At 44.9% G+C, this 17,631-nt stretch overlaps 1 protein-coding gene across 3 annotated transcripts; it reads left to right on the top strand.

Annotated features, from left to right (window-relative positions):
* Positions 1-166: 166 nt before the first annotated feature.
* Positions 167-12,859, top strand: Tslig1 (tRNA splicing ligase complex subunit 1). 3 transcript variants are annotated; one of them, XM_029476110.2, is made up of 7 exons: positions 167-308; positions 5,383-5,407; positions 6,146-6,267; positions 6,409-6,491; positions 7,769-7,821; positions 8,853-8,889; positions 11,096-12,859. In XM_029476110.2, the coding sequence occupies exons 3-7, from the start codon at positions 6,195-6,197 to the stop codon at positions 11,180-11,182; spliced, it is 333 nt and encodes a 110-aa protein (XP_029331970.1). In that variant the 5' UTR covers positions 167-308; positions 5,383-5,407; positions 6,146-6,194; the 3' UTR covers positions 11,183-12,859. The 3 variants fall into 3 exon arrangements, with proteins under 3 accessions (XP_029331970.1, XP_021015081.1, XP_021015080.1); XM_021159421.3 differs by lacking the exon at positions 167-308 and adding an exon at positions 332-687 and having other exon boundaries at positions 11,096-11,378; XM_021159422.3 differs by lacking the exons at positions 167-308; positions 7,769-7,821 and adding an exon at positions 329-687 and having other exon boundaries at positions 11,096-11,378.
* The last annotated feature ends 4,772 nt before the right edge of the window (positions 12,860-17,631 follow it).

Raw genomic sequence — 17,631 nt, 5'->3', positions numbered from 1 at the left:
GGAGACGCTCGAGAGTCGTTTTCTCCCGAGTCCCGAGGCGCGCGCTCCGCCCCTTCTCCCTCCCCCTCCACCCCCCCACCACAGTAGGGAGACTTCCACGGATTGCGCGCGCGCCCCGCCTGCCGGGACGAGGCCCGTGCGGGTCACGTGACAGACACCCTCCACGCTCATGCGCAGCCATCTTCTTAGCGGGCCGTTATGCTGACAACCCCCTCAGGGTAGCGAAAGAATTTGGAAGTGTTTCCGGGTCTGGTTAGCAACTCGGAGGGCCAGACGAGGAGAAAACGCATCACCGTTTAGACTTACAGGTGCCTAATTCAAGGTGGCGTCTTTTAACCGACTCCCTCGGTACTAATAGTGATGAGTGCAAGAAATAAGGTGCTGGCCTCTAAAACATGCTATAAAAGCGGCAGGACCGAGCCTGGCAGCCCGGCAGCCGCCAGCGGGTATATCCTTCCGCCAGCTCGCAGAATGGAGTCCTGGTCCTTTTAGACCCGCTGCCAAGGGGGTGGGGTGTAGAGCGGAAGTTATGGCGCGGGGCCGAAGTCTGGCTGATGAAGGGCGGAAGTAAGAGTACCAACTCCGCAATCATGGCTCAAGAGGAGGAAGATGTTAGAGATTACAATTTGACGGAGGAACAGAAGGCGACCAAGGACAAGTATCCTCCAGTCAATCGAAAGTATGAATGTGAGTAGGTGGCCCACCTCTCTTGCATTCGGACAACCTCGGCTGCTTACCTGCGGCTTCCTGCCTCGCCCATTTCTTTGCCCTACAGGTGCTCTGGCGTGATCACAGTGTGCCCCTCTGTGTACCCAATTTAGAGGGAAAGTGAAGAAAAAGATCACCTTACTAGAGAATGAAGAAACCCGAGGCCGTACCCCCTGCCCCCATCCATTCTAAAAGTCCACGTGTGCCCGAATCACACTTACCTTTGGGGATAGAGTTAAGTGGTGTGGCGCTGACCCAACATTTATCATTGTAAATTATACTTATACATTAGTTGTATTTTAAAGTAATTTCTGGGTTGTCCTCGAGTTTCTCCCAGTATGTGTGACCAGGTTAGAGTAATCAAGAGATACCTTTTTCTGTGCGTGCGTACGTATGTGTCCACAGCCCAAGACTGGATCTTATTATGTACTGCAACTTTTACATCACGTTAATTTTTTTTTTTTGAAAGATTAAAAACTTAGCCAGGCAGTGGTGGCACACGCCTTTAGTCCCAGCACTTGGGAGGCAGAGGCAGATGGATTTCTGAGTTCGAGACCAACCTGGGAGTGAGTTCCAGGACAGCCAGGGCTACACAGAGAAACCCTGTCTAAACAAAAAAATTTTAACAAACAAACAAAAAACACAACTTTTGACAATTTAGTTTTTCATAAAATGTAATTTGTGTTAAATTGGGGTTATTGTTATTTTTAAATGAATACTTTGAAATTGCTGGGTTTTCCTTTTTTAAAGTTCTTGTGTCAGCTTCCATACCTTTAATCACAGCATCCTGGAGGCAGAGGCAGGGGAATGTATTGAGTTTGAGGCCATCCTGGTCCACATAGTGAGTTCCAGGACAGCTAGAGCCACAGAGTAAGACCCTGTCTTAGAAATAAAGAAATCTCTTTAATGGACATGCTAGGCAGTAGTCTACCCCTGAGCTATAGTTACAGTAGTCTGAGTATAGGGTTCCTGACATTAAAAAATTGGAGAACCAACCTATATAGCAATGTATCATCTTTTTTAAAAAGTTGAAAGAATTGAGTGTAATTTACATATGCCCCAGTAAAGTGTTAAGTATTTTCCTTTTTTTGTGACAGGATTTCACTTTAACCCTCACTGGCCTGGAACTCACTAGGTGATTACCTGGTGCTGGAATCACAGACATGGTCCACCACACCTGGCTCAGATTATTATTGTTGCTAAACAGATCTCCCGGTGTAAGCAGCCCTAATTTCCAGATAGACCAGTTCTGTCATCTTAGAAAGTTTCCTCAGTTCCTTTCCAGCCTCCTATCCCTGGAGCCACCATTGTTATAGTTTGGATTTCTGGACTAGAGTTTTCTGTGTTAGAGATTCACATGAGTGGACTCATGCTCTTGGTTCCTTTATGTCTAGCTCGTTTATCCCAGTCAAAGGTCACACAGGCAGACACAAGTCGAAGTGAGTATGATTAAATACAGGCGCCATAAGAGCTGAGAGTCATTCCAGTTCACAGAGACGGTGGTTCTACACGGAGAATGAGGGGGGACAGAGCAAGGGCTCCTACAGTCAGAGGAGGGACAGAGTACAAAGGGCTAGTCACTGTAGTCGCCGGCGATGCAGCAGGGCCAAGGCCACTTAGGCCTGCTCCCTGGAACTTTTAGAAGCTTGAGTTCTAGCCTCCCACAGACTGGAGACAGGAGGCCCTGGTTGTGGGGATGATAACATTTCAAAGAACAGGTCTTTAGGGAGATTGTTCAGAGCTGGGAGGGATACAGAGTCACAGTTTTACGGCTTTTCTGGTACTTGCTGTAAAATAGGGAGATTCAGGGCCTCTTATCAAGCATTGGCTAGAACAAAGGGAGACTTCTACAGCTTTTATCAGGCTTTCCTCAGGCAAGGATTTTAACTAAGGCTTCTGCTCTATCTAAAGATGTGGCCTTATGCTGTTAGAAGCCATGCTAGAGTTTGGTTAATTACAGTGTTTTGATTCAGGTATTCTACTAAGAGTTCTGCAGACTTATGATAATGCTTATATCAGTTATTTATTTTGTTGTAGCAGGGAAAACACTCTGCCAGTGACCTCCATTCCCAGCTCCCTCCTCCTTTTAAAATTAGTTTCATTGGGGTTTGTGGTATTTTTAAACATGGAGTTCTATGTACCTCAACACGTGAGCTCAATACATATATCAGACTGGCCTCAAACTTGTGATCCCCCTGTCTAAGTCTACTGAAAACCTTAGTCGAACTACCAAGTCTACCAGCTTTACTGTTCTTTATGGACTCCAGGCCTCCCTCCCTTCCTCCCTCCCTCCCTCCCTCCCTTCTTTCATCTCTTTGCTTTACTTTGTGTTTCATGCTCACTATAACATCCAGAACATTGCACACATTAGGCAAGTACTCTACCACTGAGCCACATCCCCAAGCAGCATTCAGGGCTTACATTAAGTGACCTCTGAGAATTCCTGCTAGTGGGGAGAATTGCTGGTTGCTGTGGCACACATGCTTAATCCTGGAGCTCTGGAGACAGAGGCAAGACAATCTATTCCAGGCTGGTCTACATAGCGAATTGCAGGCCAGCCAGGACTACAGCCATAGACGCCATCTCAAAGCAAAACAAGTGAAAAGAATTGATGTAAACCATAGACTAGGCAACGGACAGATGGAAAAGGAGGAGATGCTGTAGGGCATGCAGTAGAGCTGTTGTGGTCTGTCTGTCCTGTAGGAACGCTCATTGTACATCCTGTGCAATTGGCTTTCCTGAACTATTTTGTGTTCAGAATTCGACTAGTTAGTCAGGAAAAGTAACTGATGATAGGAAATATTTTCTGAGAGGCCAATATATATATATATAAGACACCTGACCAACATGAAATTGGCAGTATCACCCAGGTGGGCCTTGAACTGGGCTCAAGTGATTATCTGGCTTCAAACTCAAGCTGGGACTGCAGGGACCCATTGCTGCACACAACTTAGATATTTTAGGCTACCTGGAAGAAGCTGGGCATGGTGGTACATGCTTGTACCCCAGCACTTGGGGCAGGAGGATCAGACTAGCCTGAAGTGCATAGGGAGACCCTGTGTCTAAAACCAAAGCAAGATGAGACAAAATACCAAAAGCCTCCTGCCTTGGTACTTTCCACAAGTTATCCATCATTTAAATATAAACTTGAGAAGTAGGTGATTTTGTTTTTGAACTAGGAGAGGGCTAAGTTTATTAAGTACATAGCAAAAGGCCTAACTGCCTCATGTTTTCCTACTTTTAAGAAATGTTTCATAATTTTTTAAAAAGGTTTGCTTATGTTTTATCTGTTGGAGTGTTTTGATATATATATATACACCATATGCATATATGATATTATATATATATACACCATATGCATATATGATATTATATATATATATATATATATATATATATATATATATATATATACACCATATGTGTACCTCGTACCCATGAAGGCAACAGATCCCCTGGAATTGGAGTTACAAGGTGGTTGTGAGCCACCATTTGGTTCTAGAAACCAAATCCCTACTCTCTGCAAGAGCAGCAAGTGTTCCTAATAGGTGGACTACCTCTCCATCACTATCATTTTTGTTTGCTTTAACTTTACTTCATAGGTGTGCTGTGTCAGTGTGTATGAGTACACGTGCATAGAAGTCAGACAGTCTTGGGCGTCAGTCCTTTTCTGCTTTCTTTGAGACAAGGTCTCTTGGGCACTGGTAAGCCAGGCTAGCTGGCCCAGGAATATTTCAACCTTCCTGATGCTACAACCTTTTAATACAGTTCTTTATGTTGTGGTGACCCCACCCATAAAATTATTTGTTACTACTACATAGCTGTAATTTTGCTACTGATAGGAATCATAATGTAAATAAATATCTGTGGTTTCCCATGGTCTTAGGAGACCCACAGGTTGAGAACCACCAGTCTGTAGTTGCTTGTTTCCTCCTCCAGGTTCTTGTCAGTGCACTAGGAGGGTGGATGTTTGTGCTGCTGTGTGCCATGTGTGTGATGTTAGCATGGGTTCTCAAGATCAGAACTTGTATCATACTGCCTGTGTATAAGAAGGGGGATGTGGATGTATATATATATATATATATATATATATATATATGTACCACAGTATACATATGGAAGTGTATATGTGCCACAGTATACATACGGAAGTCAAGGGACAATTTTCAGAGTCAAGTTTCTCTTTCCACATGTGGTCCAGTACAGCAAGTACAAGCATTTAGTCACTGAGCCATCACCTTCCCCCACCCCCGTCAAAGAAGTGGTGTTATTGCTGGCGGTGGCAGCACACTTCTTTGATCCCAGCACTTGGGAGGCAGAGGCAGGCAGATCTCTGAGTTCGAGGCCAGCCTGGCTCACAGAGAGAGTTCCAGGACAGCCAGGGTTACACAGAGAAACCCTGACTCAGAAACGAATGAGTGAGTGAATGGATATGGGCTGTTACTGTGTACCCAGGTTGTCTTAGTAACCTAGGCTGGGCTGGAATCTATACTCTACCTGCCTTAGCCACTTAAATACTAGGATTTAAGTATGAACCTGCTATCCAGCTAGGCTGATGCTCTTAGTGAGTAGCAGTGAACGAGAGTGTTTGCTGCCTGTCAGTACTCTAGAGTTACTTCTGTAGGGTTTGAGAGTCAAGTTCAGTGATTTACCCACTTTCCCTCTCTCCCTCAGATTTGGATCATACGGCTGATGTCCAGTGAGTACACCAAGAGTTGTTCTTTGAAACTGTCTTTAAATAGAATGAATGCTTTAATTTTTTTTAAGGATTTATTTATTTTATGTATATGAGTACACGGTAGCTGTCTTCAAACACTCCAGAAGAAGGAATCAGAACCCATTACCGATGGTTGTGAGCCACCATGTGGTTGCTGGGAACTGAACTCAGGATCTCTGGAAGAGCAGCCAGTGCTCTTAACTGTGAGCCATCTCACCAGCCCCTCCATCTTTTCTTTTTTGAGATAGGATCTTACTGTGTAGCATTGGCTGGCCTGGAATTTATTATATAGACCAGGCTAGCCTGAAACTTGTAGAGATATGCCTTTTTCTGCCTTCTGAGTGTTGGGATTAAAGGTGTGCCCCAGCATATAATTACATTTAATTTGTGGGGTATGTGTGTAAAAGACATGAGTGCCATGGTGTCTGGGCAGAAGTCAGAGGTCAGTTCTTTCCTTCCACTGCAGTGTCAGGCTTGGTGGCAAGTATCTTTACCTTCTGGCCCAAGTGTATTTCCATTTTTCTCCTTTGATTTTGTTGTTTTAAATCTGAAATGATGATTTAAAAACATCCAATGTGGGTGTCGTCAAATTAGACATATAGTTTATATTTATGAAGCTGATTTTCTTTTGCTTTACTGTGGGATTTTCTGTCTTGTAATTGATTATGCACATACTGTGGCCCCTTTTATTTGTTGTAATTTAAACTTTGTAACTTTTAGATTACACGCATGGGGAGACACTCTGGAGGAAGCATTTGAACAGTGTGCCATGGCCATGTTTGGTTACATGACAGATACTGGGACTGTGGAGCCCCTCCGCACCGTGGAAGTAGAAACCCAAGGTAACTGCTCTATTCACAAGGAAAAGTTATGGCATGAGTGACGTTGCTCTTCATGATCTGAGTGTATTGTTGCAGGAAGAGCCTCAGGGTGGATTCTGAACCTTACTAACATCGCCTGCTGTGGTCCTTTCCACTCTGTAGGGGACGACCTGCAGTCTCTGCTGTTCCACTTTTTGGACGAGTGGCTTTACAAGTTCAGCGCTGATGAGTACTTCATACCCCGAGTAAGTGCAAGGCTTTGCTTGGGTTTGGGGCTTTTTTTGCTGAGCAGGTAGGCTGTTGGTTCACATTTTAAAATTGAACAAATAATTAAAGGTAAGACATAGGATCCAAAAACCAGTCCATTGAGATAGTGAGGTAATGTTGAGTTATATAACTTTCAGGGTTTTTTGTTTGTTTGTTTGTTTTTTTCGAGACAGGGTTTCTCTGTGTAGCCCTGGCTGTCCTGGAACTCACTCTGTAGACCAGGCTGGCCTTGAACTCAGAAATCCGCCTGCCTCTGCCTCCCGAGTGCTGGAATTAAAGGTGTGCGCCACCACGCCCGGCTATGTAGGTCCTTATTGACTAACCTGTTTGCCTAAGTATATTCATTCTTTCTCTCTCTCTCTCTGACTGTGAAGTATTTGATATCACCAAGGGCTGGAGAGAGCATTTACTAAGCCAGCATGGTCGGCATGCCATTCGCTATACCACTCAGGAAGCAGAGGTGTGAGGAACTCTGAGTTCCAAGCCAGCCTGGTTTACAGAGCAGTTCTAGGTCTGTCAGGACTACATATTGAGCCTGATCCAAACAAAAAAAGGTGTGGGGGTGGGGGGGGAAGAGAGGCCGGGCAGTGTACCTGTGAGCTGTATTCAGGTCCACATGTCGAGCTGTTGCCTTTGAAGTTTCCTGCTTCTGTCACCTTGCTCGAAGTTCAACAATTGATGAGTTTATACTTCTTAATGCAAACAAACAGAAAAAGCCAAATGCAAATTGCTCACTGCTGCCAACCTCTAGGACACATCCCCAGCACCTGACACACATTCCCTCTGTGTTCCAGAAACCCTCCAGTCTCTCGTTTGTCAGCTCCATCCATCACATGCATCCTACAGACTGGATGTGGGCAGTGTTGTGTACAGATGGATCCCACCCCATCCCCAGACACGGTCTCTCTGTGTAGCTGAGTGCTGGGATTAAAGGCATGTGCCACCATTGCTCCTCTGTTTCTTCTGCTTTTTGTTTGCTTTGTTGAAAGTAACAATTTTCTGTCCAGTGGTTGTAGCTCACTTGGACGGACGAACGCTGACTTAGCATTCTAAAAGCCCTGGTTTCAATCCCCAGCACTCCATAAAACCAGGCGTGGTGGCACAAGCTTGTGATCCCACCACTGCAAAGATGAAGGCAGAAGGGTCCATAATGCATACTTTTCCTTGGCTATATTTTGAGGCTAATATGAGTAATATAAGACCTTGTTTCAAAAATATTTTAAAATAAGATAAATAACATTTTTTTCCTCTTTAGGAAGTGAAAGTACTTAATATTGATCAAAAAAATTTCAAGTTACGATCCATTGGGTAAGTATTGAAACTAGCTAAGTAGCAAGTCAGAAAAGATGTTAAAATATATAAATAAATATATGTATAATGTACGTATGTATGGCTTGTATAAATGGTGAGTCAGAGGAGCATTGCACTTAGGCTTGGCAGGTTGACCTGCATAGACCTGCATAGACCCCTAGGAGTGGGAGCCAATCTGAGCTTTACAAACTCAGAAACTATGGAAATAAATTTCTTTCTAGATTTGTAAGCTTGAATTTTTAAAAATTTAATCCAAGCAGTGGTGGTGCACACCTTTAATCCCAGCACTTAGGAGGCAGAAGCGGGTGGATCTCTTGAGTTTGAGGCCAGCCTGGTCTACAGAGTGAGTTCCAGGACAGCCAGGGTTATACAGAGAAACCCTGTCTTGGGGGAAAAATGTATTATCTATGGGTGTTTGCTTGTATGTATGTGTACCACATGCATGTCTTGTGCCTGCAGAGGGTGTCAGGTCTACTGTAATTAAAGAGAGTTATGAGCTGCCATGTGGTTGCTGGCGATTGAACCTGGGCTCTGGAAGAGCAGCCAGAGAACCAGCTCTGAACCAGCATCACTCCAGTCGTCAATTGTTTTTATGATGAAAAACTTTGTATTTATAATTAGCAGCTGCACTCAACTAGATGATTCCAGTTTGTTTGTTTGTTTGTTTGGTGGTTTGGCTTTTCAAGTCAGGATTTCTCTGTGTAACTCTGGCTGACCTGGAATTTGCTCTGTCTTCCTTGCTAGCCTTTAACTCAAGGAGCCATCTGCTTCCCAGTGCTGGGATTCAATGTGTGCTACCATGCTCAGCTTGATCCCAGTTTGCTAGCAGCATTGAAAGCATCGTAGTCTAGAGTCATGGCTTTCTCCTCCATTAGACCTGTGTAGTTCATTCCCCACCTCTACCCTGCCATCTCCTTTAGGGTCTCCAATGTGAGACCACACTTACAAGCCTTACTGTAAAATGTACAAAATAAAATAAAAATAGAAAATTGTAGAAATAATAACCATGTTTGACTTTCCTTCTCAAGGTGGGGAGAAGAGTTCTCACTGTCCAAGCACCCTCAGGTACGTTCACACATCCAACCTAGATGTTGGATTTCATCTGCATACATGAAAGTAAACTTTGGGTTTGTTTGTTTATGATTTATTTTTATTTTATGTACATTGGTGTTTTGCTTGCACGTATGTCTGTGTGAGAGTGTCTGATCACGGAGTTACAGACAGTTGTGAGCTGTCCTGTGGGTGTGGAGAACTGAACCCAGGTCCTCTGGAAGAACAGCCAATGCTCTTAACTGCTGAGCCATCTCTCCACTTCCATAAACCTTAGTTTTTTTTGTTTTTTGTTTTTTGTTTTGGTTTTTCGAGACAGGGTTTCTCTGTGTAGCCCTGGTTGTCCTGGAACTCACTCTGTAAACCAGGCTGGTCTCAAACTCAGAAATTAGCCTGCCTCTGCCTCCCGAGTACTGGGATTAAAGGCATGCGCCACCATGCCCGGCCTTTTTTTTTTTTTTTTAAGATTTATTTATTATTATATGTAAGTACACTGTAGCTGTCTTCAGACACTGCCAAAAGAGGGCATCAGATCTCATTACAGGTGGTTGTGAGCCACCATGTGGTTGCTGGGATTTGAACTCAGGACCTTTGGAAGAGCAGTCAGTGCTCCTCTCCACTGAGCCACCTTGCCAGCCCATGGAGTCTCCTTTCTTTTCTCCTCTAGATGATGGAAATTATAAGTGATGGGCCGCCAGAGGCTTAGTTTCGCCTACACTGAAGAGGCTGGGGTAGATGTTCTTTCTTTGTCTCTCACTGGGAATTGAATTTAGCGCCTTATGCATGCTAGCTACACAGGGGCTCTACTACCAAAATACATCTCCAGGCCTCTTTTTAACTTTTCGGAACACTGGGCATAGTGGCACACACCTTTAATCCCAGCACACAGGAGGCAGAGGCAGGTAGATCTGAGTTCAAGGATAGCTTGGTCTATATAACAAGTTTCAGGAAAAACAGGACTGTATAGAGACCTATCTTAAACATTCTTTTGGAAATGACTACAGAAAAGGGGACAGATTGGTAACACAGTAGTAGCTGGGGGCAGGGTGTGGTTAATAAAGGAGAAGGATTTTATTTCATGTGGCTTTAGTTAGGAGGTTGTAGCTTATTTATATGCAAGTGGGAATGAGTAAGGAGGAAGGGGTATATTGGTGCACTGGAAAGGAAGAGGATGTGGAGCATTGGTGAGTGGTGATGTGGACTCAGTTGGTAGGTATAGAATTGGTTCCTATAGGCCTGAACAGGCCACTCCTCATACTGCAGGAAGGCAGATGTGAGGGCAGAGCGATGGCGAGGTGACTGGATGTATGAGCTACTTCTCCTAGTACTTTCTTCAAGTTAGGGTTTCACTGTGTACCCTGGCTGTCCTGGAACTTGCCATGTAGACCAGGCTGGCCACACAAGTTTGTTCTTATTGATAGCTTTTATTCTCTAAGAAGCATGTTGACTGAGGGGAGATGCCTGCAGAGAAAATGTGAATTGCCCTTGTGGGAAGAAAAGCTGCCCATGTAGCTCACTGGTCAGTAAACATCCGCTTGAGATGTGGATAGACATATATGGTGATACCGTCAGGGACAGTGTGAGCCTGCGGGAAAGGTGACTACGTGGTAATAGCAGAGGGAAGACAGTGACCTCAGTCATCCCTGTGGCATCCTCTCATGATGTGGGCATTAGAGCCAGCAGGTGCCATTCACTATGACCTGGCATGTTTTGTGGCACTCAGAATTATTACAGATTCTTTTTAGAGTAGGAAGGAACTTACGAAGACATCTAATACTTTTGTTCTAAACTGGGACAGTATATCATGTATCAGAATCCTGAGAGAAACTGTCACTCTCCTAAAGGGAAGAATCCCAAAGAACAGGCTGAGGGCTCGGGCTGAGGTCCAGACATAAGGAAGTAGAGAGGGGCAAGACGAGCCTTGGCCAGCCTGGAGAGCTTGTGTTGTTTGATCTGACACATTTTATAGCTAAAACACAAACCCTTGCCCAGCCAGGTCAGATGGCTTCCCTGACCAGCTGGGCCCCGTGCCTCTTTAGCACCGACTCCAGTCCCGTGCTCTCTCTGCCGTGTTCCCTGCGGCTCACGTCTCCAGCACATGCTGCCGCACTGACTTGATAACCACCAGTCTCTTGTTTCATAATTACAGCTTGACTTCCTGCCAGCTCCTGCTGGAGATATTCTAATTCCATTTTCATTTTCCATTTAACTCTAATTTTAGGGAACAGAAGTCAAGGCAATAACGTACTCAGCAATGCAAGTCTATAATGAAGAGAAGCCAGAAGTGTTTGTGATCATCGACATCTAAAATACCAAAGATGGAAGAGACTCTTGAAGAACTCATCTGTTTTCTTCCTTTTGAGAGGATGTGATGACTCCTTTTCTATCGTATCTGTGCTAAATGGAAATACGGAACTGCTAATTTAAAGTGTGATTTTCAGAAATGGAAAACCAGTGTGTAGCTGTGGTCTCTAGATAATGAAGTCCTTGATTTTTGAGCAGCAGCCTTGTACTTGGTCATTCCAGCAGGAGCATCAGGTGCCTTACATTGGTTGTTTGTTTGTTTGTTTTTTGAGTTATGCCATTTTTCTTTCTTTTTTTTTCAATTTTTTATTCGATATTTTCTTCATTTACATTTCAAATGCTATCCCGAAAGTTCCCTATACCCTCCCCCTGCCCTGCTCCCCTACGTACACCCACTCCCACTTCTTGGCCCTGGCGTTCCCCTGTACTGGGGCATATAAAGTTTGCAAAACCAAGGGGCCTCTCTTCCCAATGATGGCCGACTAGGCCATCTTTTGATACATAAGCAGCTTGAGACACGACTCTGGGGGGTTCCTGGTTAGTTCATATTGTGGTTCCACCTATAGGGTTGCAGATCCCTTCAGTTCCTTGGGTGTTTTCTCTAGCTTCTCCATTGGGGGCCCTGTGATCCATCCAATAGATGACTGTGAGCATCCACTTCTGTGTTTGCCAGGCACTGGCATAGCCTCACAAGAGACAGCTATATCAGGGTCCTTTCAGCAAAATCTTGCTGGCATATGCAATAGTATCTGCATTTGGTGGCTGATTATGGGATGGATCCTTGGGTAGGACAGTCTCTAGGGTAGGGTCTCAGCTCCAAACTTTGTGTCTGTAACTCCTTCCATGGGTATTTTGTTCCCTGTTGTAAGGAGGAATGAAGTATCCACGCATTGGTCTTCCTTCTAGGTGCCTTACTTGATTCTTCCACTGGGATGCAGGTGCTCCACGTGTCTCAGAAGGGACTGCCTGCTGGTGTAAGCAGCCTCCAGGCCGAATCCAACTTAAATCAATATCATTTGAGCTGGGTATGATAGACATAATTATATGCCTGTGATCTCAACACTCAGGATCCTGAATTCAAGGCCAGCTGTGGCTATAGAATGAGTTAAGAGCTAGCCTGGGCAACTGAACATGTCCCTGTCTCAGAAAAGTCAGGTGTAGAGACAAGTGTGGGGCAGAGAACATGCTCACCATGTCGGCTGAGGTCATGGTTTTACATTGCTAAGGGACAGAGCCATCCTCTGTTCCAGTTGGTTCTGAGTAGAACTCTCTAGAAGACTTCTTAGAAGACTCCTAATTTTCTCTCTTCTTTTTAAGCAGCAATACTTAATATTTTCTTAGGATAAATATTTGACATTATACCTTACATATAGACCTGACATGTAATTTTATTTTGTTTATCCTTTTTTTTTTTTTTTAAGATAAAGTTTCTCTTTATAACAGAGCCCTGACTCTCCTGGACTCAATTTGTAGACCAGGCTGGCCTTGAGCTCAAGATCTACCTGCCTCTGCCTCCTGGGTGCTGGGATTAAAAACGTGTGCCACCACACCCTCCTGAAATTTCATTTCTTTACTTTTTTGAGACAAGGTTCCACTGTGTAGACCAGGTTGGCCTTGAACTCAAAGTGCCTGCCTCCTCCTTCTGAGTACTGGGATTAAAGGTCTGTGGGATTAAAACCAACATGCTGTGGTTTTATTAATGCCAGTCTATGCATCCAGTTAGAGAACAACCACCACCACCACCACTACCCCAAAAAACCCTGTTTTTAACCTATTAAGGGTTGAAGAGATGGCTTAGTGATTAGCAGCTCCTGCTGAGCAATCAGGGCGGGGGTTTGTATCCCAGCACCTATATAAGAAGCTGAGTGTCTGCATACCGCTACCTCCAGCTCTGAGACAAGTGGAGATCTTGTCCTGGCTTACTCTGGTCCATGGGTGTCTTCTTGGCTGCTCTCTCATGGCAACCTCATGGTGAATCCTCCTGGTTCTTCCAGGTCTCTACACCTTTCTCTTGTCTCCCCCCCCCTTCCTCTCTCTGTCCCTCCTTTTCCCACACCCTCTCTTGACTCCCTCTCTCCTTGGTCTCTCTCTTAGTCAGGGTTTCTATTCCTGCACAAACATCATGACCAAGAAGCAAGTTGGGGAGGAAAGGGTTTATTCGGCTTACACTTCCATGCTGCTGTTCATCACCAAAGGAAGTCAGGACTGGAACTCAAGCAGGTCAGAAAGCAGGAGCTGATGCAGAGGCCATGGAGGAATGTTCCTTACTGGCTTGCCTCTCCTGGCTTACTCAGCTTGCTCTCTTATAGAACCCAAGTCTACCAGCCCTAAGATGGCACCACCCACAAGGGGCCTTTCCCCCTTGATCACTAATTGAGAAAATGCCTTACAGTTGGATCTCATGGAGGCATTTCCCCAACTGAAGCTCCTTTCTCTGTGATAACTCCAGCTGTGTCAAGTTGACACAAAACTAGCCAGTACAGTCTCCTTCTCTTTTAGCACCCCCAACTATGATCTGAAACCCTGCCCTATTTATTGCCCAGCTCTATATTAGCCAATCAGAGGTGTTGGCAAACAGTTTTTACATAACATTAAGATAACCATACCATCATCCTGACTGCAAAGAGGTGTCTGGGCATAGAAGTCAGCATCTGAAATACACAGTGCACACACCCATTCCCAACGCCATCTCAGGCCTAGATGGTCTTCTGTGAAACTGAAATGACAGAATAGATAGATGCTCCATCGCATCCTTAATACAACCCCTTCCCCTCTCGTTGTGGTTCATTACATCTTCATAACTTGTTACTTTGCTACTGTTACGAATTACAAGCGAATATTTTTGGAGATCGAGATCCACAGGTTGAGAACAACTGCTCTAGCAGGTAAACTGGAGGGAGGTTTGTATAGACAACAAGAAAACCTTGTTTGTAAAGAGGCAATTTCAACTGCTGGTGGCACTGTGACCGACACTGCTGGTGTTCAGGCAGAAGGAACACTGTAAAATACCATTTGGATTCCAGGCAAGCACCTCCTCATTTCCATAGACGGAGCTCCTGTCAGCCATTTTCCATTCAGCCCTAGCTACAAATGAAGTTGTAATTGTAATCTCACTGATTAAACGAGGAATTGAGGAAAAAGCACTTCATGAAAAATACAGCATGACATAAATTTTTTTCTGTGGTGGTGGTGGTGGGGGTTTTTGTTGCTGGGTTACTTCATTTTTCCAAGACAGGGTTTCTCTGTATAGCCCTGGCTGCCCTGGAACTCACTCTGTAGACCAGGCTGGCCTTAAACTCGGAGATCTGTCTGCCACTGTTTCCCAAGTTCTTAGAACTCAAGGCATGTGCCACCACTATCACCTCACCTCATGACATAAATGTTAAAAATTATTCCTTGTGTCTTGTTTTACACAGGATCTTACTGTGTAGCCTTGGCTAGGCTAAAACTCCATATGTATACCAGGCTGGCCTCCAATTTACAGAGATCTTCCTGCCTGTGACTCCCTTGTGTGCTGAGATTAAAAGGCGTGAGTCTGGGTCTGCAGAGAGAATGGAGCACATGTTGAGCCAGGCTCATGTCTTTAATCCCAGCACTGGGAGGAGAGGCAGCCTGGTCTTCTGAGCAAGTTCCAGGATAGCCATGGGTGTTACGCAGAGAAACCTTGTCTCAAAAAACAAAGTGAAAACAACAACAAAAGGCCAAGCACTTGATCTTGTAGAGGGAATCAGGGTACAATTCCTAGCACCCACTGGGTGGCTAACAACTGAAACTCCATTATTTCTGGGTGACCAGCTGCAGTTCCCTACAGGCATGGCACACATATGGCAGTCAGAAGTGCAGACAAAACACAAACATAAAATAATAAAGCTTTAAGAGGAAAAAGGTATGGACCATCACACAAGGTTAGGAATTCTTCTTAAAAGCTGACAAGTCCCCTGCACACACGTGTGCTTTAATCCCAGCACTCCAGAGGCAGGCAGAACTTGAGTTTAGGACAGGTCAGCCTGGCCTACATACTGTTCCAGGCCAGTGGTGCATGGTCCAGCCCAGAATTCAAAATGCAACTTTTTTCAATATTTTTATTTTGTACGGTTGTTTTTATGTGAATGAGTGTTTTGCCTGCATGTAAGTGTACCATGCAGTGCCAGCAGAGGCCACAAGAGGGCACAGGGTCCCCTAGACCTGGAGTTGCAGATGGTTGTTAGTGGCCTTGTGAGAGCTGGGATCGGACTCAGAACCCGAGTCCGCGTCAGGTGTTAGCAACTGCTGAGCTATTTCTTCAGTTCCACCTCCAGGTTATTTATTTTTAATTTTAGGGGTTTTGTTTGGACAAGGATTCTCCGTGTACTCTCAGCCAGGCTGGCCTCAAACTCATCTGGGTGCTTCTGCCTCCCAAGTGCTGGGATTACGGTATACATTTAAAGAGGAAAAGGGTTATATTGAAGGATCTTCATCTTCACCCTCTGACATGGCTCTTAGCAGTGTGTTTCCTGGTTCTAACTTACTGCTATGTATGCGCGTAGTGTATGTATGTGGTGTGTGGGTGTATGGAGGCCGGGTCAGTTTGCCCAGTCTTCCTCACCAATTCAGCCCTGTCGGCTTGAAATACGGTCTCTAGGGGAGCTGGAAGCACCGCATTTTAGCTTGGCTGAATAGCCCAGACAGCTTCCAGCGCCATATGTATTCACCCACCCACACACACTTGGCTTTTTTATGGGTTCTAGGAATTCAGGCTCAGGGTTTCAAGCTTACAGAGCAAGCACTCTGAGCCATAGTTTGTGTATACACCTGTGTGTAGAAGCTAACACTTGCAGATCTATCTGCATGCGCATGTGATGCTGGAGGTCAATGCTAGGTTCTCATTTCTCTGCCTCAGTTCTTGAGACAGGGCTTCTTCACTGAACCTGGGGTTTACTTCTAGGGATCTGCTCATTTCCACACCCCCAAGGAGCACTGGGTACATACGGAGCAGCCATGTCTGAATCCTTACATGGGTTCTGAGAACCAAAATTTGGACCTTTTACCTGCATGGCGAGCACTCGTTTCCTCCTCAGTCATCATCTCTGCATCATCACCTTGACCTAACCGCACTGTCCCACCAATCAAGATGAGCTCATGAAAATGAACTTAAAAAGAATTATCCATTCTATGTACATGAGTACATGTCCTCAGACCCACCAGAAGAGGGCATCAGATCTCATTACAGATGGTTGTGAATCACCATGTGGTTGCTGGGAATTGAACCCAGGTCCTCTGGAAGAGCAGTCAGTGCTCTTAACCACTGAGCATGTCTCCAGCACCCCCATAATTTTTTTTTTTTTTTTTTTTTTTTTGGTTTTTCGAGACAGGGTTTCTCTGTATAGCCCTGGCTGTCCTGGAACTCACTTTGTAGACCAGGCTGGCCTCGAACTCAGAAATCCGCCTGCCTCTGCCTCCCAAGTGCTGGGATTAAAGGCGTGCGCCACCACCGCCCGGCCATAATTTTTTAAAGAATATGATTTAAGCAAGATTTGTTTGTATAGGCATGGGTTTTTTGTTTTTTTATTTGTATGTCTGTGTACCACATACATGCAATGCCCAGAGACAAGATGAACTCGAGTCACCAATCTGGCTCCTCTGAAAGACTAGGCAGTGCTCTTAACTGCTGAGCTATCTTTCCAGCCACACAAGAATAGTATTAATTTTATGACAATTCAACTATGGCCAGGTGGTGGTGGTGGTGGTGCACATCTTTAATCCCAGCATGCAGGAGGCAGAGGCAGGAGGATCTCTGAGTTTGGGGATAATCCAGTCTACAGAGCGAGAATAGCCAGAGCCACACAGGAAAAACCTGCCTCAAAAACAAAACAAAACAAAAAAAAAACAAAAACAAAGCAAAACTGAGCTATGAGCTGATTCAGGCCTATTACCTCTCAGTCGTAATCCTAAACCACTTAAAATAATGAAATTGTGTTATAAATTATTTCAGACGTACAAAAAAATGTTTTTGTTTTCTTTTTCTTTTTGGTTTTTTTCAAGACAAGGTTTCTCTGGAGGCTGCCCTGGAACTCACTCTGTTGACCAGACGGCCTCCAAACTCAGAGCCCTGCCTGCTTCCACCTCGTAAGTGCTGGGATTTAAAGGCTATGTGTGTGATACATGTTTTGCCTACACTTGAGTGCCTGGTGCCTGTGGAGACCAGAGTAGAGATTTGATTCCATAGATACGAGTTTGTGGAGCTACAGGAGGTTGTGAGTGCAAGGACTCCAATATTTCGTCCTCTGAAGAGTAGACAGTGAGTGCTCTTACTGCTGGGGGCCTCTCTGACCCACAGACCTGAGGCTAGGTCCTGCAGATGGATGGCCAGACTCCTGAATGCAGTCTTATAACCGTGTGCCTCAGCAGCCTGGCTGGCCACGGCCGACCTGTTTTCATCTCGTGGAGAGTCTGACTCAGAACGCCACCCAGCTT

The sequence above is a fragment of the Mus caroli genome, unplaced genomic scaffold (genome assembly GCF_978045245.1).
Source record: "Mus caroli unplaced genomic scaffold, Mus_caroli_1 scaffold_6, whole genome shotgun sequence".
Lineage (NCBI taxonomy): Eukaryota > Metazoa > Chordata > Mammalia > Rodentia > Muridae > Mus > Mus caroli.
This window is presented reverse-complemented; position numbering and strand designations above follow the sequence as displayed.

Bases quoted from the DNA above. Each gene is read 5' to 3' on its own strand.
- Tslig1 (XM_021159421.3), top strand. From the start codon at position 555: ATGAAGGGCGGAAGTAAGAGTACCAACTCCGCAATCATGGCTCAAGAG. The intron at 5,408-6,145 runs GTGAGTACACCA...TGTAACTTTTAG, and splicing joins GATCATACGGCTGATGTCCA to ATTACACGCATGGGGAGACA. The intron at 7,822-8,852 runs GTAAGTATTGAA...TTCCTTCTCAAG, and splicing joins TTCAAGTTACGATCCATTGG to GTGGGGAGAAGAGTTCTCAC.